The following is a 23,971-nucleotide window of genomic DNA, read 5'->3' on the forward strand; positions in this document are numbered from 1 at the left end:
AGATGCGAATTGAGCATTTCACAAGTGGCTAGATTCCTTGTGAAAGAATCTACCCCCCTAGTCCTAAACTCGGCATGTGTGATCGCATTTTTTAGCGGTATGGTGTACCTGTTAAGTACAATGTGTCCATGGTCACTTCGTCAATGTCAAGATTTGCTGGTCAGTCCCTTGGAGTTCATTTTTCAAAGAAAAAACTACTCCCTCCAATCCAAAATAAGTGAGGTGATTTTAGTTCAAATTTGAACTAAAACCACGACACTTATTTTGGATCGCGGGGAGTAGTATTTAAGAGAAGGCAGTATTTCACCCACTTGTAATGAATTACTCCCTCGGTAAAGAAATATAAGAGCGTTTAGATCACTAAAAGTACATATTTTAAATAATGTAATACAAGATAAGAAAAAAGTGGTCCATATTTACAACAATGCAAGCTGCGTACAGAGGTGTTTCGTTAAATAATCCAATTTTTGTGGAAGCATCAGTGCTTATATATATAGCGCTGGGGATAATCCAATTTTTGTGGAAACATCAGTGCTTATATCTATAGCTGGGTTGCGTAGTTAAGCATCTGCTCTCTAGAAATAAGTACCGATTCTCAAGGTAAAGCCGGTTTATTTTCTAGACACATTTGCTCCCCACAAATATGCACCGTGCTTAAGGTAAAGCTGGTTTATTTTTTAAAACACCTTGCATTGTACATGACCTTGGTTGTGGACTTGGCTTAGTTCAAAGTCCGTTAGTCTTGGCTATTGAGTCGGGTTGGAGTCCGGCTTTGGAATTGTATGCATTTGACATTTGAAGTTATCCCGAGGGAGTGAACTAATTATACACATGTTTCCAGATTGATTTTATCGAAATCTATATTGTGAATGAACTATGTATCACATGTATTCAGATTGCTCTTATCGAAATCTATGATATACGTAGTTGTGAAGCATATTTTTGCAGCTTCAGATATTATAACAACAGAAGCAATACTATTCTGCATATATGCAGACGCAAATTGTCCATCAGCGAGCGGATGCCATTTTAGGAAGACATTCTGTCGATAATAACTTTGTACATATGCAACCGTCCATGCTCTGTTTTACCCCATAGATGCAAGAGAACACTGTTAGGAATTTAAGGTTTGTGGTCTACCCCATATTCCTCTGCCTTTTTTTGATGCCGCTCACAATTCGCATATATGAGGCTGGGTAGGGACCTTCTTATATTGTCTTTCCAAAAGTCCAACTCTTATACAAACTAGCACGACGCCCGTGTGTTGCTACGAAATTATAAAATACGAGTGCAGTCACTGTCTTAGAAAGTCATCAAAATATTATGTCATGAAGCCTTTGCGCATAGTTTACAATTAAAAAGAACAGAAATACTATGAAAAATCATACGGTGGGCATTGGAGAATCTTAAGCTATCATTGCAAGACACAACATTTCGAATGTTTTTTTCGAGAAAACGCAAAAGACCTTTGTGTTTCATTTCATTGAAAAGATGGGGTGTACAAGTACAATCCTCCTAGGAGGCGGGAATTACATAGCAGGCGCTAGGATCAGTGGACATCCCATGATTGTGGCAAGACGACCTTCAGTCCTTGGGCCCCTGCTGTGGCCCAGCAGCTGATCTCTGCCTTGATCTTGTCCAGCATCTGTTCAGAGGATGGTCTCGCGTGCTCGAAGACACAATCATTTCTGTGTTTCCAGAGCATCCACGGCACTAGTAGGGCGACGGACTGCAGGGCTTTGCGCAATCCTAGTGGCATGGCCTCCTTCGCGCGCAACCACCAGTCCATGAGGTTGGCCTCGTGCTTCGGGACAGGGGCCGGGATGCGCAGCCATGCCAGGGTTGCGTGCGATGTCTGACGGGCAAAGGGGCACGCGAGCAGTAGGTGCCGGATCATCTCGGGCGCTTGGTCGCAAAGGAGGCAGAGCAAGCCTGCCTACGGTCCAACATCGGTCTTGGTTAGCCAACCAGTGAAAAAATTTCACCAGCGGTGGCGCCCAGCTCTTCCAAATGAGCTTCCAGGAGCGGCAGGCAGTCGATTCCTGGAAAGTGGCCAAGTACCATGAGTGCGTGGAGTAAATCCCGTTTGTAGACCATTTCTAGCGCAGCTTGTCCGGCTCGTTGGAGAGTGTACGTCCTGCCACAGCAGCAGGTATTGCCCGATCTCGTGGACCCCGAGGGTGCCATGAATGTCGCGCGCCCACGCGTTCCTGTCGAGGCCGACAGCCACAGTTGTCGACTTGCGGCGTCACTTGGGAGACACTGGTAGAGCAGGGGCACGATCTCTCGGACGGACTACCCGTGCAACCATCGGTCCTCCCAGAAAAGGGCAGTGGAGCCGTCTCCAAGCACCATGGATGTGAATGCGAAGAAAAGGGCTCGCTCATCGGCGGTGAACTGCAGGTCTAGACCCTGCCACGCGCGCTCGCTGTCCATGCGGGCAAACCAGAGCCAACGCAAGCGCAGTGCCAACCCGGCGCGCTCCAGGTCGCGAACTCCAAGTCCGCCATATTCGATCGGACGGCAAACATGTCGCCAGTTGACGTGACAGTGTCCCCTGTTTGCAGCTGGGCGTCCTGCCCAGAGAAAAACCCTCGCTGGATCCTCTTGATTTGTTGTAGGGTTTTCTTTGGGGGCGCTAGCGCCAGCATTTGATGGACGGGGATGACACTTAGCACTGATCTCACCATGGCCAGTCGCCCGGCTCTATTCATCAGCCACGCCTTGCACGCTGGAAGCTGCCCTGCCACCGAGTCGACGAGGGGTTGCAGCATGGCAGCAGAGGGACGGCGCGTCGTCAGCGGGATGCCGAGATATTTGATGCGAAGGTTCGCAACCGGGCATCCCAGCTGCTCTATCAGTTTCGTGGTCGCATCGGTGCCATGAAAAACCGTGGCCGAACTCTTGGCATAGTTCACCTGTAGGTCAGAGGCCATGCCGAACAGGTGGAGTATCCCTTTGACTGCGACATCCCCGGGTGTGGCATGGCAAAAGGGCATCACGTCGTCGGCGTAGAGTGAGATCGCCGGGATGTCGCACCGAGGGTGCAATTGTTGCAGGATGCCTTCCTGGAGGGCACGCCGCATGAGGGAGTAAATAGCATAAAACTACTACTTTACAGGCTAGGGTTCCAAAAAACTTCTGGTTTTAAATTTTTCGCTGATAACTACCAACTCGGGGGTCGGTTGTTTCAAAAAACCCCAAATGCCCGTTGCTTAAAAATTAAACCTGTTTATGACAGGTCGGGCCCGCACCTAAACATTCCGTCTATTTGACTGTGTGTTGACCGTTAACTGACATGTGGGGTCCACATGTCGGTTTGGTCTTCCTCTTCTCTTTCCCTCTTCTCTTTCTTCTTCCTCCCTCCCCTCCCCAGCCTCCCCATGGTCGCTAAAGGTGCTCGCCGGAGCTCATGGTGGTGGAGTTGGCGACGAGGAGGCATTCCAGAGGCCGGCCTCGTCCTTGGCGGCGGGAGGTGCGCAGTCCAGCAACGTGCAGGCCGTTTGCGTTGGCCGCATGCAGGCAGGAAAGGCAGGGCGTGGCCGCCGGCGCACACAGGCGAGGGCGGCGTGGCGGTGGCCACGGGCGAGGGGCGGCGTGGATCTGGCCACTGCGGGCGCGGCTCGCCGGCCGCAGGCGGTGCACGGCGTCGGCCCGGAGGAGGTGGCATCGCGGCCATGGCGGGTGCGCCGGAGGACCTGATTGTTTTTTTTGAGAACTTCCTGGGACCTGATTGCTTTTTTAGAAAATTTCCAGGGACCTGATTGCTTTTTCAGACACTGGCATGTGGCCCCCACATGTCAGTTAACGGTCAAACATGTTAGGAATATGCAACTTGTATTCCCATGAGGCCATAGGCCGATATATATACATGTACAGGTGTGGAACATATGCAGGAAACCCCTTATACAACGGGATAAATACAAAGGGGTACATGACTTATATTATAACTCTAACACCCCCCCTCAAACTCATGGTGGATGAACAACACTGAGTTTGGAGAGATAAAAGCCATGTTGTGCTCTAGTCTGGGCCTTCGTCAGGAAATCCGCCAACTGTAACTCGGAAGGCACATACTGAAGAGCAATAACCTGATCCTGCACACCAGCGCGCACATAGAAAGCATCAACACCAATATGCTTGGTGAGCTCATGCTTCACAGGATCGCGTGCAATGCTGATAGGACCTGTACTGTCAGATAAGAGCAGAGTCGGTGTAGTGACAGAAACACCCAAATCCTGAAGTAACCACCGTAACCAAGTCACCTCTGCCGTCAAAAGAGCCATTGCTCGCAACTTAGCCTCGGCACTCGAACGGGAAACTGCAAGCTGTTTCTTCGTCTTCTAGACAATGAGAGAACCACCAAGAAAAACACAGTAAGCAGAAAGTGAACGGCGATCTGAAGGATCACTAGCCCACGTAGCATCCGAATAGGCCTGAAGCTGTAAAGAACTGGAGCGAGGAAAGAATAGACGGTGAGAGATCGTGCCTCGAAGATATCGGAGAACACGAAGGAGATGACTATAGTGAACCGAGGTGGGAGCAGAGACAAACTGACTCAGAATATGAACCGGATAAGAGATGTCCGGATGAGTGACAGCTAGATAGACAAGACTGCCAACAAGATGACGATAATGCGTCGGGTCAGGGAGAGGATCACCATCAGTAGCACGGAGGTGAACATTGAGCTCCATAGGAGTCTCAACAACGCGCTCGTCAGTAAGAGCAGCACGAGCAAGAAGATCCTGGATATACTTTTCCTAGGATATAAAAAAGCCATCAGAGGTAGAAGAGACTTCAATCCCAAGAAAGTAGCGAAGAGGTCCAAGATCAGACATAAGAAACTGCTCACTAAGACGGGCCTTTACAAAGGCAATATACTCGGGGTCATCCCCCGTGATGATCATGTCATCAACATAGAGAAGAAGAAGAGTCCGACCACGAGGAGAAAGGTGAATAAACAATGCTGGATCATGAGCACTTGCGGAAAAACCAGCAGCAGTGATCACAGAGGCAAAGCGCTCAAACCAGGCGCGGGGGGCTTGCTTAAGGCCATAGAGAGAGCGACGAAGACGACATACCATGCCATCAGGAACAGAATACCCAGGTGGTGGCTGCATGTAGACCTCCTCACGCAGCTCACCATTAAGAAAGGCATTCTTAACATCAAGCTGAGATATAGACCAGTAGCGTGCAGAGGCAACGGCAAGAAGTGTACGAACAGTGGTCATATGGGCCACAGGAGCAAAAGTCTCGTCATAATCACGACCGTGCTCCTGCTGAAAACCATGAGCCACAAGACGAGCTTTGTGACGCTCAAGAGAACCATCGGAGCGAGTCTTAACCTTGTAGACCCACTTACAAGTGATCGGACGGACTCCGGGAGGAAGAGAAACAAGATCCCAGGTACCAGTGCGTTCAAGAGCAGCAATCTCCTCTGCCATCGCAAACTGCCATTCAGGATGAACAACAGCCTGATGATAAGAAGTCGGCTCAAGAACAGCAGCACCAGCGGTGGGAGATCCAAAGCGATCAACAGGCGGACGAGGACGAGAACGCAGGCCATAAGTAGGCTGAGAGGAAGATGACGACTCATCCACAGAGGCATCGACTGGTCGTGGACGACGAGTGTAATGCTGAGGAAAAGATGGAATAATAGAAGGAGGAATCGTCAAGGTAGAATCGGGGGGTGGCGACGAAGAAGTCACCGGAGATGAAGGTGTAGAATCCGGTGACATGCTGGGAGAGGAGACCGGGGAGGAAGTCACCGGAGATGAAGGTGGAGAACCCGGTGACATGCTAGGCAAGGAGACCGGGGAGGATGGTGGTTGCAAATCAACTAGAGGTGGAGAAGGAGAGGAAGTGGAACGGAGAGGTACAGGCTCGACGGGGGTGATAGGTGAGTCAGGAAAAGTGAGGAAAGAGATATCCTGCACTGAAAAAGTCGAGGAAGATGGGCGTGGGTAGAAGGGACGAGACTCATCAAAAGTCACGTCTCGAGAGATACGCATCCGACGACCGATAGGATCCCAACAACGATAGCCCTTATGCTCATCACTGTAGCCTAAGAAGACACACTCAACAGACTGAGCAGTCAGTTTGGTGCGTTCGCGAGGGGCAAGAAGAACATAGCAAACACAACCAAACGAGCGAAGCATCGAATAATCGGAAAAACGATCAAAAAGTCGCTCGAAAGGAACACCACCCTGTAGAGCAGCGGAAGGCTGTATATTGATAAGATAGGTGGATGTGGAGACGGCCTCAGCCCAAAAATGAGGCGGGAGAGAGGCAGCAATCATCAATGCACGAGCCGTCTCAAGAAGATGTCGATGCTTTCGCTCAGCCACACCATTCTGAGCATGAGCACCAGGACAAGAGAATTGAGAGAGAGTCCCTTGCTCAGCAAGAACACCACGCAATATCTTAGAGATATACTCGCCAGCGGAGTCAGCACGAAAAACACGAATGGGTGAAGAGAACTGAGTATGAACCATGGCAGCAAAACGCTTATAAATAGACAACACCTCAGAACGAGAAGTCATGAAATAAAGCCATGTGTAACGAGAGAAATCATCTATGAAAATAATATAGTATTTATGACCACCTTTCGAAGCGAAAGGGGCCGGACCCCATACATCAGAATGGACTAAATCGAAAGGACGCTTGGACACTGACTCATTATGTGAATATGGTAACTGAATCTGCTTGCCAAGATGACAACCCTAACACTCTAAAGAGACATCTCCTGAGACAGACCCCAGAAGACCTCGACGAACTAAAGAAGACAACCGAGAACCACACAGATGACCAAGTCGATGATGCCACTGCTGGAAGGAACCAGTAACGGAGGCGACAGAAGCGGAAGAACTGGCGATGGTGGTGGCAGCGGAAGGAACATGAAGCCAGTCCAACTCCCAAAGACCCTGAGAATCACGGCGGCGAGGGCCAGCCCCAACCAGAGTGTGCGTGCGACGGTCCTGGGCAGAACAAGAGTCAACGTCAAGGATGACGCGACAACCAGAATCAGTAAGTTGACCAGCAGAAAACAGATTCATGGTAAGTCGAGGAACATGAGCAACATCAGGAACAGAATAAGGAGTGGTAAGATTGCCTCTACTAGCAACAGAAAGTGGAGTACCATCAGCAGTGAAGACATGAACAGGAGAATCCAGTGATCGAAGAGAGGACAAAGTGGAAGAATGAGAAGACATATGAAAAGAAGCTCCAGAGTTCAGAACCCATGGGGATGTACCTGACTGTGTAGAGGGTGATTGCTCAGTGCGGGAAGCATCAGTCACAGAACCAGCAGTACCCGTCGAGGAAGAACCTGAAGCCGCGAGCAGCCGCTTAAGTCTCAGAATATCCTGCTCAGTCAAAGCAATGGCTGAAGCTGTCGAGGTAGATGATGAAGTTCCTGAAGATGATGATCGCGCCTTGCGCAGGTGTTTCTTCTTCGTGTAGCACTGAGACTCAAGATGACCATCATTGTTGCAATAGTCGCAATGTGGACGGGGGCGACCTGAGCCTCCAGAAGGAGTGGGCAAGAGCGGCGGAGCACTCGAGCGAGAAGGGGTCGGTGCAGCAGGTGGCGTAGGAGCACGAGTAGCGAGCACAGAGGGAACCTCCAGCAAACCAGCACCACGTAAGCGAGTCTCCTCAGCACGAATCTCAGAAAGCGCCTCCATGAGAGAAATACGGCCACGAGCAAACAACTGAGCACGCCGGGGCTCAAACTCCTTACGGAGCCGAGACAGGAACTCATAGACGCGATGAAACTCCAAATTGGCCTGGACAGCCTGGCAACAGGGGCAGGTACGACAACCAGCACTGCGGAGAGAATCAAGCTGGCGCCAGATAGCAGAACTCTGTGCATGGACGTCATCAACAGTAGAGTCACCCTGCTGAAGAGCATGCTCCTGACGGACCACAGAAAGGTATAAGGCATCACCAGAGGGCTGATAGCGCTGACGAAGACGGGTCCACATCTCAAAGACAGTAGGAAGACCCAGAAACTCAGAAGCAAACTGAGGCAGAACACTAGCAGTGAGAACAGCTGCAGCACGAGCATCATCATCAAGCCACGGGTGTAAACAGACAGAGCACCATGATACGTCTGAAGAGCCTCCTCATAAGCCAAAACCCTCTCATCATAAGCACGATCAGCAGCCTCATCAGCAAGCTTAGCCGCATCCTTGGCGGCCTGATTAGCATCCGGAGGAAGAACCGGTGGAGTCGGCGGAATAGGAGCCACCAGAGGAACCGGACGTGGCGGACAGCAGACCTCGCCATAAAGAACACCCCAGAGACGGATGCCACGCATGTGAATGCGCATGAAGCCAGTGAACTCAGTGTAGTTAGTACCATCGAAGATCACCGGACAGCGAGGGACAACAACATAGCCCGATGCAGCAGACATTTTTTTTAGGCAGAGATCAGCGGGAGCAGGAGATCAGGGCCTCGTCGCTTGGGGCCGGCTGGGAACGAGACTGCAGCCTTGTCGAAGCGGTCGTCCGGGAAGTAGATCGTGGAGCCCTCGAACCCCTCGAACTGCGCCACCTCGATGGATCTGGAGCGGTCGGCCGGAAGTAGATCGATGGATCGATGGGAAGCGGTTGTACGGGAGCTGCTGACGGGATCGATGGATCTGGAGCAGCCTTGTCCACCGTCGGCTCGGGGCGCGGGGATGAAGCGGTCGTCCGGAAGGAGATCGCTCGGGATCGCTCGGGCGGACCTGCTGACGGGAGCTGCTGACGGGATCGCTTGGGCGGACCTGCGGTGGTGAAGGCACCGGAGAGCAGCGCCGGCCAAGAGACGAAGGGCGGCGGCTGCGTGGACGGGAGATTGGATCGAGAGCACGAGTTGCGCGTGCTAAAAAAAGAAACCCTAAGGCTCTAATACCATGTTAGCAATATGCAACTTGTATTCCCATGAGGCCATAGGCCGATATATATACATGTACAGGTGTGGAACATATGCAGGAAACCCCTTATACAACGGGATAAATACAAAGGGGTACATGACTTATATTATAACTCTAACAAAACAAACGGTCAACCGAACGGTGCGTTTAGTGGCGGGCCCGACCTGTCATAAACATGTTTAATTTTTTAACAAAGAGGATTTGGTTTTTTTTGAAACAACCAACCCTTGACTTGGTAGTTATCAGCGAAAAAAACAAATTCAGTAGTTTTTTGGAACCCTAACCCGTAAAGTAGTAGCTTTATGCTATTTACTCCGCATGAGGCGACCGAGGGTGTCGACGGCGAGCAAGAAGAGCTGCGGTGATATAGGGTCTCCCTGGCGCAGCCCGCAACGGTGCCAGATCAGAGGGCCGGGTTCTCCGTTGAGCATGACTCAAGTGCTGGCCGTGGACAGGAGGATTGCGATCCACTCCCTGAAGCGATCGGCAAATCCATATTGGCGCAAAACCTCGAAGAGGAAAGGCCATGAAAGGGAGTCAAAGGCATGTGTTAGGTCGAGCTTGATCATAATCCTCGGAGCTCCCAGTTGGTGCAGCAGTCGTAGTGATTGCCTGACGAGGACGAAATTGTCGTGGAGGCTCCGGCCAGCGATGAACGCATTTTAGATGCGGCTCACCAGGCTGTCCAGTTTGGGGGTGAGGCGCAGCGATAGGGCCTTGGCGAAGATCTTAGCCACAAGATGGATAAGGCAGATCGGCCGGTAGTCACCAAGTTGATGGGCGTCAGCTTGCTTGGGCAGTAGTGTCAGGAGCGCTTGGTTCAGTTTGCTGAAGCCGCGCCCGCGCATATCGAACAGTAGCTGGAAGCCGTCGAGCAGGTCCTGTTTGATGATGCTCCAACACGCCCGGAGAAATTTTGCAGTGAATCCGTCGGGCCCCGGCGCCTTGCGGGGCGGCATGTGCTTTATTACGTCCCAGATCTCTTCCAGGCTGAGTGGCGCGTTGAGGCACGCCAGATCAGTTGGCTCGATGAGTTGCGACAGGTCCAGCATGTGGTCCCTGTCAACGGCGGTGCCGAGCAAGCCGTCGAAGTGCGTGAAGGCTTCTTGAGCCATCTGCTCGTGGCTGGTGAGCACTTGCCCGTCGACGGTGATGTTGTGCATGCGGTTCTTCTGCCGGCGGTAGGAGCACTGTCGGTGGAAGAAATTGGTGTTGGCGTCTCCGTCCTTGAGATTGGCGATGCGTGATCGTTGCCTGGCGATAGTTCGCTCCATGGAGGCAAGGCCGAGGTAAGCGATCTTGATCTGCTTGCGCAGCCAATCCTCCGGCGGCGAGAGCACGCGGTCCTTCATGGCCTTGTTGAAGCGCAGGATGAGTTCACGGGAGATGGCCATCTTTTCTCGGATATTGCCAGTGGTCTTGGCGCTCCAACTTGTGAGTCGTTGAGCTGTGGCCTGTAGGCGCAGCACAAGACGTCGGAAGGGGTCGGGGTCGTGGACTGAGCCCCCCAAGCTGCAGCGACCGTGTCGTGGAACCCGTCGAGGCTCAGCCAGTATTCCTTGAAGTGGAAGCGCCGATGGGCCGTCGGTGTGGGTGAGCATTCCAACAGGAGGGAGCAGTTGTCCGATACGACCGACGCAAGGCAACGCAGATGGCAGTTGGCATGTGCATCCTCCCAATCGGACGAGCATAGCACACGGTCCAGGTGCACCAGAGTCGGTGGTGATTGCTCGTTAGACCATGTGAAACGGCGTCCGTTGAGGTATATCTCCTTCAGGGCGAGGTCATTAATGACGTGACGGAACCTTCCCATCATGCGCCGGTTCACCCGCCGCTGCTCTTGTCCTCCGCGCGATAGATGAGGTTAAAGTCCCCACATAGCATCCAAGGGCCAGTGCAATCCTCACGGATCTCACGCAACTCCTGTAGGAACGAGATCTTATCCGCGTCATCCTGGGGTCCGTATACGATTGTCAGCCACCAAGGCGCGCTGGTGCTGTGGCCACCTTGCCCGTGATCGCATTGGTGGTGAACACCGGGTCCGTGATAGTCACGGCCCTGCTCTTCCACGCCAGGAGGATGCCGCCTCGTGTGCCCAGCGTCGGGAGGTAGGTGTAATCGCCAAATTCCGGTCCAAGTGTGTCAAGGACAACAGACGAACAGATCAATGCCATTTTAGTCTCCTGCAAGCGGACAATCGATGCCCCAGTGGTGTCCAGTAACGATCTAATGGCGGTGCGCCGGGCGCGCATTGAGACCGCGCACATTCCAAACTACAACCTTCAGGCCGTGATCCATGGAAACGGGATCAACGATTAGGCAGCCGGTCGGGTCTAGTTCTCGTCTGTGCCATCGACGCGCGCCGAGATGGTTGGCGATGAGGCGAGACACGCTGGGATCTCACGATCAAACCAGGGTTGCGATGGCCTTGATCACCACCAATGGGATGGGCACCGCGAACATTCCCTCATAAATCTTCATCTCGGCCGCTGTTATCTTTTGGTTGGTGCCCACGATCCCCAGCGTGCGGAGAAGTTGCACCCGCGCTCTTCGCTCGGCGGTAGGCGGTAGCCCCGCAGGGGTGGCAGATGCTGAGCGCCCGCGTCGAGGGGAGAAGTTAAGCGGGCGACGCGGCCGTTTCCCAGGTGTCGGCAACGCCGCACACACCTGCTTAGTGGCGGCGGCTAGGAATTCGCCCAACGTCCATGATCGCTGCGGCGCGACGCGGCTAGGAGTGCGGCGGAGAGTGATGAGCGGGGAAGTGAAGCGATCAGGCGCAGCTGGTGCGGACCAGGGGTGGTGCATGCGGCTGCGGAGGTTGCTGCTGTGGTGGGGACGTCGTTGGGCCTCCCTGGCGTCGCGTGTTGGGCTTGACCCCGCTGCAAAATTGCAATGGGGCCTCTTGATGGGAGGGTGGCAACGGTGGTCCAACAGCTGCAATGGGGACTCGATGGGGAGGGTGGCAGCGACGGCCCATCAGCTGGAGCTGCAGGGCCTGTCGAGCTGGCAGGGGTAGTGGCCTCGCGCGTCTCCCCGCCTGGCGCATCGCGAGGGTGGGGCTGTGTGGACTGGTCAGCGTGTGCGCTGGGTCCCGCTGGCGGGGAGGACGTGTGCACATCATCGCTTTGTCCCGACAAGGCGGTTTGCTCGGCTGGCTCCTCAGGCTGCGAGTCTGGCACCTCGCTCAGAGTGGCCAGGTCCCGACAAGCCATCGGATCATGGGAGCCAGCGGTTGGCCCAACAGGATCATCCTCGGGCTCGTGGGATGGGGCGGGGTTTGAATCTCTGGAGGCTTCTGATGGCCCTACAGCCAATGATGTCTCGCCAGCAGGCGTGGTGGCCCCAACCCTGGCATCTCCTGTGGCGGTCGCAACCTTGCGCGCCTGGTCCATGCCAAAAAAGTGCCTTTGCCTTCTCTTGCCTCTTCTTTTTCTGGAGCGGCGACGAGATTGGGTGGGCCCCTCTGACCTGGCCATGGCAGCATGCTGTTCCTTGGGGTGGGCGCGGGCGGCCACGCCGCCGCGCCGGCCGGAGCGGGCCAGGAGGAGGCCGTGTTCACCCCATCGATGCGGCCGGAGCGGTCGCCTGCATGCCAGCCCAGCGAATTGACGACCATGCCATCCGCACGCCCGCCTGGCTGTGCATCGGTCCTCCGTCGCTTGTGGCCGCCTCGGCGGGCGCGTCCACGGCCAGGTCCTTTGGTCTGGGCCTGGTGGGTTACCGGCGCCATTCCTGTCGCGGTCATTGTTGGCCTGGACACCGGTGGTGGGGGCCTAGATCATGTCGGCGCGCGTGATCACCACAGAAATGGGGAACGTGAGTGTCCTGATGGTCGGCGCTTCGGAGCATATGCGCGAGGGAACCTGCTCGACGATGGCAGCGCGACGGATGTGGGCGAGGTTGTGCGTGAGGCCGGATAGCAGGAAGGTGGCCAGATCGTCTCACGAGCGCGTGCGAGGATGCAGACGCTCGATCCAGCAACTCTCCCTCAAGATGTGCTCCGCCGTTGACAGGTGCCAGGCTTGGGCTGGAATGCCGCGGAGTTCTAGCTCAACGCGGCATTCGAACACGCCAGAGCCGGCGTGGGCGAGCTTGCTCCATGGCCGGAGTGAGAGGGAGAAGCGCGGCGTGTTGATGAAGTGTCGCCGTCGAGGCGGCATTTGGTGGTGTGGGAGGAGAAGAGGATAAGGAAATCCTCAGGGTGGTGCTCGTGGACCGTGAAGTCACCCTCCGAGAGCTCGAGCGAGCTGATGAGCAGGTCGGAGACCTCGGCTGTGGACACGGGTGGCTTGTTGCCGGTGATGGAGGCCAGCATTGCGCGGGCAAGCACCTGCTTGGCCTCCTCCATCTCGACCGAGTGCGCCATGATGACTCACACGGGCTCAAGGACCATCTGGGCAGCGGGAGGAGGAGGGGGCGTGGCTGGGGCCGCGCGGCGGTGGGCTGGCGCGGCCCCTGCTGTTCCTAAGGCGTAGACCGTCGCAGGAGCGGGAGTCGTGGCCGGAGGTGAGGCAGCGTCTGAACCGGATGTCATTGGTGCAGTCGCGCACGCGATGGCGGTGGTCCAGGCAACGGAAGCATAGGCCGGCGACCTCCTCAGGGGAGGGGCTGCGGCGGCGGAGCGGCGGAGGGCTGGGCGTGGCATCCGAACGGGGGCGGCGGTGGTTGGGTCGTCTTGGTTGTTGGAAGCCGTCGGCGTCGACCGCGGCGCCATTGGTGACGCGGTGCACCTCCGAGCGTGGGCCGAGGCGGGTCTTGGCAGGCCGCCTGCTTGGTTTCAGAGGACGCTCGGCGGTCGACAGGGTCAGCACCAGAGGACGCCATGGCCGCAGGGCTGGGGTGCGGGGAGGGCTTGGTGGCTGTGCGGCGCTTGGGCCGGGGCTTGGAGGGGACGACGGTGGGGCTGGTGGAGGAGGAAGGTTCGGTGGGGCCGGGGCGAGGGCTCGGAGGGGGCGGCGGCGGCAGCGAGGCTGGTGGGGGAGGAGGGCTAGGCGGAGCTAGGTGGAAGGGGGGAGCGGAGCGGAGCCATCCTTCAACATTTCGAATGTTGAAAGTTGAAGCATGTGGGAATAGACAATTAGTAAGCTGACAGCACAAGGCACAATGGTAGGACAATGGATATCGTCGCTTTGGAATTGCAATTTGTCCACTCTCACAATTCTGTGATATGGAACCATATAGAACCGGGAAAAATTGGTTAGGAAGAAACTAAAAACAAGGGCATTATTTTGAGTTGGAGTTGCATTTTTGCATTTGTTATGTGCTCTTTCTTTAAGTGTTGATCTCGCATAAAAGTGGTAATGTAGTTGTTTATTGGTGGTAGGTCTCATATGTGAGTAAAGTACATTTATTTATGTTTTGGAAGGTTTTTGGTCCCATGTGGGTGGGGGTGCATTTGATTATTGGTAAAGGTTGTTGGTCCGACATGTGGGCAGAGGTGCATTTGTTTATTGGTGAAGAATTGTTGGTCTCACATGTGGGTATGGGTGCATTCGTTTATTGTTGCATTCGTTTATTGTTGAAGGTTGGTTGTCCCACATGTGAACTCACCACCAACTCCAACCTTTATAAGTAGGAAAGATAACATATCCAGTAGCCTTCAAATTTTCTTGGATCATTAGGAAACTGTGCAAGGAAAATTTGCAATTTTTTGTACGTGCAACCCACCAAGATGTTTTTCTTTGAAAACACACTGGCAGCCGAATATGGATTGACCTGACTGTGGAAGGGATTCAACAGTGTTATAACATTACCTGGAGATTCTTCGATTGAGTTCTAGTTCACAGATTTATATGTGATTTCTCATTCTATGTTTACTCACTTATCAGGTGATACCGTCGTAGCGGTGGATAGCCCTTTTGGACGATTGGGCCTTACTGTTTGCTATGATTTGAGATTTCCAGAGCTTTACCAATGTTTGCGTTTTAAGCATCAAGCTCAGGTGATTGTGTATGCCACTGTACTGCCAAAACGTCTGTTTTTAAATATATAAGATGTTTTGGCAGTTTAAGCTGAACTGCCAAAACGTCTTACATTTAGGAACAGAGGGTGTATTTAAGATAGCCTTGTATTAAGTTGTTATTCATCATACACTCATACCCTTTAGATTGTTCAGGAAATTTCTTAGTTTTCGAATCTTTTCTTAACATTTCATCTTTTTTTAGGTCTTGCTCGTACCATCTGCATTCACAAAGGTAACTGGGGAAGCACACTGGGAAATTCTCCTTCGTGCTCGTGCAATTGAGACACAATGTTATGTACGTAAATCTAATCCTTCTCGCTGCCCATGGACTTTTGCATGTAGGTTTAGTTGTTTCGTATAGTTGACACTTGGCAACATGAGATACGATAATGTAGAAGTTAATGCTAGACTATTAGTACAGATACCTACTGTATTTGTAATTTTACACATGAAACACATGTGCAAATCTCATCACATCAGTGGAGGTGAATAGTTGGTACATGAGCTACTTGTTAATCCACCATATATATGCCTCTGATTGCAGATTCAGAACAAGTGAGCTATGCTTATATTTCAAAAGCTTTTGCTTTATGTGGAATTCAGTAAAATATGAAAATTGTTTAGTTGACTTTCGAAGTTAGGCAGCTTAAAAACACTTTTCCAATATTTCTTAGGTTATTGCTGCGGCTCAAGCTGGAAAACACAATGAGAAAAGAGAAAGCTACGGCGATTCTATAGTTATTGACCCATGGGGAACAGTTATAGCTCGACTTCCAGGTACGGCTTTTCACTTTGTTATACTTAGCTGTTACTCCCTTCGTTCCTAAATATTTGTCTTTCTAGAGATTTCAACAAGTGACTATATACGGAGCAAAATGAGTGAATCTACACTATAAAATATGTCTATATACATCCGTATGTGATAGTCCATTTGAAATCTCTAAAAAGACAAATATTTAGGAACGGAGGGAGTACATACTAAGTTATGATTCTTGTGACTTGGAAGATTATATTGGGTTCTTTTCATGTTTTGTATCTTAACTGTTAAGAATCATCAATAGTGACTTTCTCTTGAGTTCCTTGTCAGTATTTGCTTCTTTCATATGGTTGTGCTGGAAAATAGTCGTCAATTTTGTAATGCTGATAATTTTGTGTTCGTTTTTATTCATTTTATTAAAATAATATTCTATGGACTACTTTTACAAGGTATTGCCACTAGTACCCTTTTTTATTGTTAGATAAATGATCTGAATTTTGCTACAGATCGACTGTCCACTGGATTTGCAGTAGCAGATATCGACTTGTCAAAAGTTGAGGCTGTGCGAACCAAAATGCCAATCTCTGAGGTAATAATGTCTCATGTACCATCTGTTTGCTCCGGTCCAAGTACTCCAGAAGCTGTATTTCTGTAATGGCTTAATTATCCTATGTTTTGCAGCACCGCAAGTTTGAGAGCATCTGGAAATCCTCATCACTATAATAGTTGAAGGTGGTCTTGCACGCTTCGCCGCTCTTATTCTCACATTCCGGAGATTCTTCTTTTGTGTATAATAACTGTCATTTTGTTCACAAGATGGTCCAGTTCGATTGGGATTTCCAGTGAGACATGTCATAGAACTAAATAAGCTACAACTGTAGTAGCATATCTAGTAAATAGGGCATATCCAAACATGGCTCAGAGCACCTTATGACTTGGTTTGAGATGGCTTCTATCTCTGCTTATGGTCCAGACAAACCAGAAGCCGTTCCAAACCCAAAGCTTAGGAACAGCTTAGGTTGTGTTTGATTGGGCCTTAGGGTCTTTTAAGCCAAAAGCTCAACCAAATCCAGCGAATTTGATGTTTGTGTGTATGTTGACATGTACAAATGCATGGTAGCAGTACTTTCATGACTTTATGTCACTTTATTCTTATGTGCTGGAGTAGTTCTTTTACTGTGGAAGAGATGTAAAGGGCAATTTGGGGATGAACATTCCACAAATGTTTTTCTTTTTGTGAGATATGGAAAAAAGAGGTAGATAATCATAATCGGCCATTGGGCTTGTTGAACCAGAAAGGTTAAAAAGATCTTGGAGATAGTCACTGGGATTAGAACAACTACAAGGGGAAAATGTTTCAGCTAGACCTGACGCCGTTGACACGAACAATCTATGATACAATTGCCAACTCCTCGATGACAATGGAATGATCAGTTCTCAGTGTGTTCATATACAAGTGACTACTTTATTTTGGCGGACCATCTCGTCTCGCTCCGCGCTCGTCTCCGTGCCTGAGCCCGTCGTGCGTCACTCCGACGCCGGCGTCCACCTCCCCCGGCGCTCGCCACTCTGGCCACGTCGGCCACCTTCCCGCTCTTCCCCGCCATGGACGTCAGCCCGCACTCGCACTCGGCGACCTCGCGCCCCGCGGGGGAGCGCCCCGTTGTGTTTGGCTTGGGTCTCTCGTCCTGCTCGGCATCGTCGACCGCTTCGGAGGGGGCTGAGGCCTCGTCTAGGCCACCGGCGGGCATGGCCGACGGCCTGCAGCTGGTCCCCTGGGAGCGGCCTCCCCTGTCTGGGCGTGCCAAGTGGCGGCGCCGCCATGACCCGGCCGCGCAGCCGCAGCGCGTGCCGCCACGCTTCTCCCCTTCGCGCGAGGTGTCACCGGAGATGGTGGGCCTGTGCTTCCGCTGCTTCCAGGACGGGCACTACCGGAAGGATTGCACCAATGACATTGTCTGCTTCAGGTGTGGGCTGTCGGGTCATGGATCCAGGGTCTGCAAGCGGCCCCTGCAGCCCGTCGTCGCCAGAGGAGCTTCGGAGGCTTGTCGTCAAGAAGGTGGCTCGCGGGGCATGGGATCTGCTCCTGCTAGTCGCGGCTCGGGTGGGGCGTTGGCGGGAGCGCTGCTCCGCTCCCGCCGCCGCCCCCTGCGGCTGCCGCGGTGCCACCGGTCTGGCCCCGCCTCCCCACGCCGCCTCCGGTCGGGCCTTGCCACCCGGTGCCGCGACCGGTGCTGCCTGTGGACGAGGAGTTTGACCCGTCTGAGCTCTGCTTGGTGCGCCGCACCCAGTCCATGGAGGGGTTGGAAGGCCGGCTGCAGTTATCCATGGTGGCATACGCGGCGGGCGCTAGGAATGATATCTCACTGGAGTTCGTTCTTGAGGTGTTGATGAGGACATCAATACAATTGTTACACCCACAGCCCCTGCTGCTATACATACTGGACCAATTAGTAGAGCTCGTGCACGCCAACTAAATTACCAGGTACTTTCGTTTCTTGGTAATGATTCTAATGTTCATGAGAATGTGATGCTGCCTAAATTGGATACATTTGTTTTGCTTACAAATGAAGGGCCTAGCTTGGAGAAGGATGAACATTGGAGCAAGAACAAGCATGGAGATGATGGCATGCGCAAGGGGAACAAGAACGGAGTTACAAGTGATGATTTCAGGACTTTGAAGCCACCATAATGGGTGCATGAAGCCTTGGACGAAATATACAAGATGCCACTTCATAAATTTCGTCCCGAGGCTATTTTAGGTGCTGCGTCACCTTATTATTGGGCCAGGCCCATGTAATTTCGAAATACATAAGTATAGGCTATTTTTAGAGTCCGTATGTGTGGGGAAACAAGAGATAGGGTTGATTTCGGACCCCTCCACCAAGGGCCACGAAATTCCCCCCCTCTTCCGCCATATATACAGCCCTTAGGGCATCGTTTAGACTTTGGGTTTTGTTTAGATTAAAAGTTCGCCATAGCTGCAACTTCGCGTACTTCGTTTGTGTTCAACGACCAGACAAAGGCGTCACAGAACCCCACCTTGATCAATAAAGCTTTCATCTTATATTCGCAATATCCAGATTGCAATCTTAGTTTCTTGCTTGTTCTTCGTTTGCTCGCAGGAAACAGACCCTCGTGGTCAGGTTGATCGTGCTCCGGCGTGGTCAATAACCTCTCGGAGTTGGTTTAGCGATTGCTAAGGCGCGACGTCCTCGCACGTTCGTAGTCGGATCGTCAAAGTCGACTTCCACCAAAGCGAAATCCACCATCTCATCGAAAGACGGGACACCTTTCCCTCTATCACACCGGGAATTAAGTCAATCTGATGCTCAATCCCTCGAATAGGCGGTAATCCCGGTGGCACGTCTTGTGGAAAAACGTCAGCGAACTCCTGCAAAATGTTAGTGACAGCAGGAGGCAAAGAGGAAGGCACGTCCTCGAATGAAAATAATGCCTCTTTGCACACAAAAGCATAGCAAACAGATTTGCTGAAATCTAGCTCATCAATATCAGATTTGGTGGCAAATAAACATGCACTTTTCAATTTAATTTCAGAAGCAACACTAGATGGTTTATTATTAGGCTTCATTTGTTGCTCAAATTCTTTTGCCACAATCTGATTTTCACTCTTATTCTTCTCCTGTTGTGCTTTATTAGCTCTATTAATATCATCTTTCAAAATGGAATCAGGAGTCATAGGAAGCAAAGTAATATTTTTATCCTTATGAACAAGAGTATAGTGATTGTTTCTACCATGGTGGACAGAATTTTTATCAAATTGCCATGGTCTACCAAGTAATAAGGAACATGCTTGCATAGGTACCACATCACAATCAACATAATCAGCATATGTAGAAATACTAAAATGCACACGAACAGTACGTGTTACCTTAACCTTGCCGCTGTTGTTGAACCATTGGATGTAGTAAGGATGTGGATGTGGTCTTGTGGTGAGAGAAAGCTTCTCCACCATGTCCATGCTAGCCAAGTTGTTGCAGCTCCCTCCGTCTATGATGACGCGCACAGAACGTTCCTTCACAACTCCCTTGGTATGGAACAAATTGTGCCTCTGATTTTGCTCAGCTTGTGTGACCTGCACACTCAAAACACGTTGAGCAACTAAACATTCATACCTGTCAGCGTCTTCAGGAGCCATGTATTGCGTCTCATGATCAGAATCATCTCCACCATGTTCTTCACGTGTAATAAGAGCCAAAGTCTCCTCATCATAGTCACTAGTGGACTCATATCCACCATCCGCGGTAGCAATCATCACACGCGGAGATTTGCATTCCCTCGCATAATGACCTCCTCCCTTACAACGACGACAAATAATATCACTTGTGTGCCCTGTTGATGCCATGGAAGAAGAAGAACGCTGTGCAGGCCCCGCGGGTGCGCTCTTGGCAGATAATGGTGGTTGTGCCTGTTTTCTTGTATCACGGCTGGAGGTGGCACCGGATGGAGGTGCTGGTGCAGTTGAAGTAGAAGATGCACGTGGTGTCCATGATGAAGGTCGGCCTGTAGAAAAATTAGTTCGCCCCAATGCTTGTCGATCCTGCACTTCACGTTCAGCTTTACAAGCAAGTTGGAATAAACGAGTGATATTAGTATACTCCTTATAGTCTAAAATGGTCTGAATCTCTCTATTTAATCCACCCAGAAAACGTGCAAGCATAGCTTCATTCTCCTCAACAATACCACATCTAATCATGCCAGTTTGTAATTCCTGATAATATTCTTCTACAGAATTTTTTCCTTGTCTTAAACGCTGCAATTTTTGAAGGAATTCACGTTGATAATATGGTGGAACCCAACGCGTACGCATAGCAGTTTTCAAAGCAGCCCAAGTAGTTGGAATAGGATATAATCTACAATGTTCAGACCACCATACACATGCAAAACTAGTGAAAGCACAAACAGCAGCAGCAACTCGTCTCTCCTCAGGATATTGTAAACATGTAAATCGTTGTTCAGTTTCTAACTCCCAAGTAAGATATATATCAGGAACATATCTACCCTCAAATGGTGGAATATTCAATTTCAGTTTAGGAATATGGACATCATCTCGTACCTGAGGTGGTGGTGCAGGCCTACCATTACGAATATATACCTGAGGTCGACCTGCTGGTGGTGGTACAGGTGGCTGCACATAGTGCTGATTTTGATCAACCTCATCCTCATAATCTCCCACATAATCATCCTCATCCGCATCAGCAGCAGGAGCCACAGAAGTATCAACAGCAGCACCAACAGTTTGGCCAAACGCAAGAGGAACACGGCTTGCTCGGCGGAGGTCTGTTTCGCGACGTGGAGGTAGTCGTTGTTGTTGTTGTTGGAGAGGTGCGTTAGGTGCAGCGGGTGGTGGTGGTGGAAGACGCGCGAGCAATTCATTAAACTTGTTATCGAGCTTTGTTTCGAACGTCTTCTCAAGGCCAGTGATCTTCTCCATGGCCTCTTCAAAATTGTTCAGCACATCTTGCACCTGTTCAGTCATCATTTGCTGAAACTTATCATGAAGCTCCTTGTTCGATAAATTCTCCCAGTCAATCTCGTCGGCTTGTGATCCTGGCATGGTTAGCAGCAATAGAAACACACAAGAATATGATCCTACAGACTACGAACAAGTGGTGGTGGTGGGTGTCACAAATCCGTCAAGCAAATCTCAAATTCTTACCAGTTCTTACCCAGCAGCAGGCGGTGATCGGCAACCGTTGTAGTCAAAAACTGATAGAGGCGAGGGTCCCGATCTTTCGATGAGATGATGGATATCGCTTTGGTGGAAGTCGACTTTGACGATCCGACTACGAACGTGCGAGGACGTCGCGCCTTAGCAATCGCTAAACCAACTCCGAGAGGTTATTGACCACGCCGGAGCACGATCAACCTGACCACGAGGGTCTGTTTCCTGCGAGCAAACGAAGAACAACCAAGAAACTAAGATTGCAATCTGGATATTGCGAATATAAGATGAAAGCTTTATTGATCAAGGTGGGGTTCTGTGACGCCTTTGTCTGGTCGTTGAACACAAACGAAGTACGCGAAGTTGCAGCTATGGCGAACTTTTAATCTAAACAAAACCCAAAGTCTAAACGATGCCCTAAGGGCTGTATATATGGAGGAAGAGGGGGGGAATTTCGTGGCCCTTGGTGGAGGGGTCCGAAATCAACCCTATCTCTTGTTTCCCCACACATACGGACTCTAAAAATAGCCTATACTTATGTATTTCGAAATTACATGGGCCTGGCCCAATAATAAGGTGACGCAGCACCTAAAATAGCCTCGGGACGAAATTTATGAAGTGGCATCTTGTATATTTCGTCCAAGGCTTCATGCACCCATTATGGTGGCTTCAAAGTCCTGAAATCATCACTTGTAACTCCGTTCTTGTTCCCCTTGCGCATGCCATCATCTCCATGCTTGTTCTTGCTCCAATGTTCATCCTTCTCCAAGCTAGGCCCTTCATTTGTAAGCAAAACAAATGTATCCAATTTAGGCAGCATCATATTCTCATGAACATTAGAATCATTACCAAGAAACGAAAGTACCTGGTAATTTAGTTGGCGTGCACGAGCTCTAGTAATTGGTCCAGTATGTATAGCAGCAGGGGCTGTGGGTGTAACAGTTGTATTGATGTCCTCATCAGTGTTCCTATTGAGCCAGGACAAACTTCTGTTGCCGCTGCTACTGCTGTTGGTGCTTCTTTGGCTCCTGCTACTGCTCCTGCTGGTACCCAGGAGGATGATGAGTATGCGGGTGATTATGAGGATGAGGTTGATCAAAATCAGATCTACGAGCAGCCACCAGCACCACCACCAGCAGGTCGACCTCAGGTATATATTCGTCATGGTAGGCCAGCACCACCACCTCAGGTACGCGATGATGTCCATATTCCTAAACTGAAATTGAATATTCCACCATTTGAGGGTAGATATGTTCCTGATATATATCTTACTTGGGAGTTAGAAACTGAACAACGATTTACATGTTTACAATATCCTGAGGAGAGACGAGTTGCTGCTGCTGTTTGTGCTTTCACTAGTTTTGCATGTGTATGGTGGTCTGAACATTGTAGATTATATCCTATTCCAACTACTTGGGCTGCTTTGAAAACTGCTATGCGTACGCGTTAGGTTCCACCATATTATCAACGTGAATTGCTTCAAAAATTGCAGCGTTTAAGACAAGGGAAAAATTCTGTAGAAGAATATTATCAGGAATTACAAACTGGCATGATTAGATGTGGTATTGTTGAGGAGAATGAAGCTATGCTTGCACGTTTTCTGGGTGGATTAAATAGAGAGATTCAGACCATTCTAGACTATAAGGAGTATACTAATATCACTCGTTTATTCCATCTTGCTTGTAAAGCTGAACGTGAAGTGCAGGATCGACAAGCATTGGGGCGAACTAACTTTTCTGCAGGCCGACCTTCATCATGGACACCACGTGCATCTTCTACTTCAACTGCACCAGCACCTCCATCCGGTGCCACCTCCAGCCGTGATACAAGAAAACAGGCACAACCACCATTATCTTCCAAGAGCGCACCTGCGGGTCCTGCACAACGTTCTTCTTCTTCCATGGCATCAACAGGGCACACAAGTGATATTATTTGTCGTCGTTGTAAGGGAGGATGTCATTATGCGAGGGAATGCAAATCTCCGTGTGTGATGATTGCTACCACGGATGGTGGATATGAGTCCGCTAGTGACTATGATGAGGAGACATTGGCTCTTATTACACGTGAAGAACATGGTGGAGATGATTCTGATCATGAGACGCAATACATGGCTCCTGAAGACGCTGACAGGTATGAATGTTTAGTTGCTCAACGTGTTTTGAGTGTGCAGGTCACACAAGCTGAGCAAAATTAGAGGCACAATTTGTTCCATACCAAGGGAGTTGTGAAGGAACGTTCTGTGCGCGTCATAATAGACGGAGGGAGCTGCAACAACTTGGCTAGCATGGAGATGGTGGAGAAGCTTTCTCTCACCACAAGACCACATCCACATCCTTACTACATCCAATGGTTCAACAACAGCGGCAAGGTTAAGGTAACACGTACTGTTCGTGTGCATTTTAGTATCTCTACATATGCTGATTATGTTGATTGTGATGTGGTACCTATGCAAGCATGTTCCTTATTACTTGGTAGACCATGGCAATTTGATAAAAATTCTGTACACCATGGTAGAAACAATCACTATACTCTTGTTCATAAGGATAAAAATATTACTTTGCTTCCTATGACTCCTGATTCCATTTTGAAAGATGATATTAATAGAGCTAATAAAGCACACCAGGAGAAGAATAAGAGTGAAAATCA

General features: G+C 50.6%; 1 protein-coding gene across 1 annotated transcript in view; it reads left to right on the top strand.

The window, feature by feature from the left end:
* The window catches only part of LOC119308089 (deaminated glutathione amidase, chloroplastic/cytosolic-like), a 35,973-nt gene extending 19,190 nt beyond the window's left edge, over positions 1-16,783 (top strand). Inside the window, exons 5-9 of the mRNA XM_037584200.1 lie at positions 14,749-14,861; positions 15,085-15,177; positions 15,557-15,659; positions 16,146-16,228; positions 16,321-16,783. Of these exons, the coding sequence (XP_037440097.1) occupies positions 14,749-14,861; positions 15,085-15,177; positions 15,557-15,659; positions 16,146-16,228; positions 16,321-16,362 (434 nt within the window). The 3' untranslated portion in view covers positions 16,363-16,783. The remainder of the gene's footprint in view (positions 1-14,748; positions 14,862-15,084; positions 15,178-15,556; positions 15,660-16,145; positions 16,229-16,320) is intronic.
* The last annotated feature ends 7,188 nt before the right edge of the window (positions 16,784-23,971 follow it).

The sequence above is a fragment of the Triticum dicoccoides genome, chromosome 5B (genome assembly GCF_002162155.2).
Source record: "Triticum dicoccoides isolate Atlit2015 ecotype Zavitan chromosome 5B, WEW_v2.0, whole genome shotgun sequence".
Classification (NCBI taxonomy): Eukaryota; Viridiplantae; Streptophyta; class Magnoliopsida; order Poales; family Poaceae; genus Triticum; species Triticum dicoccoides.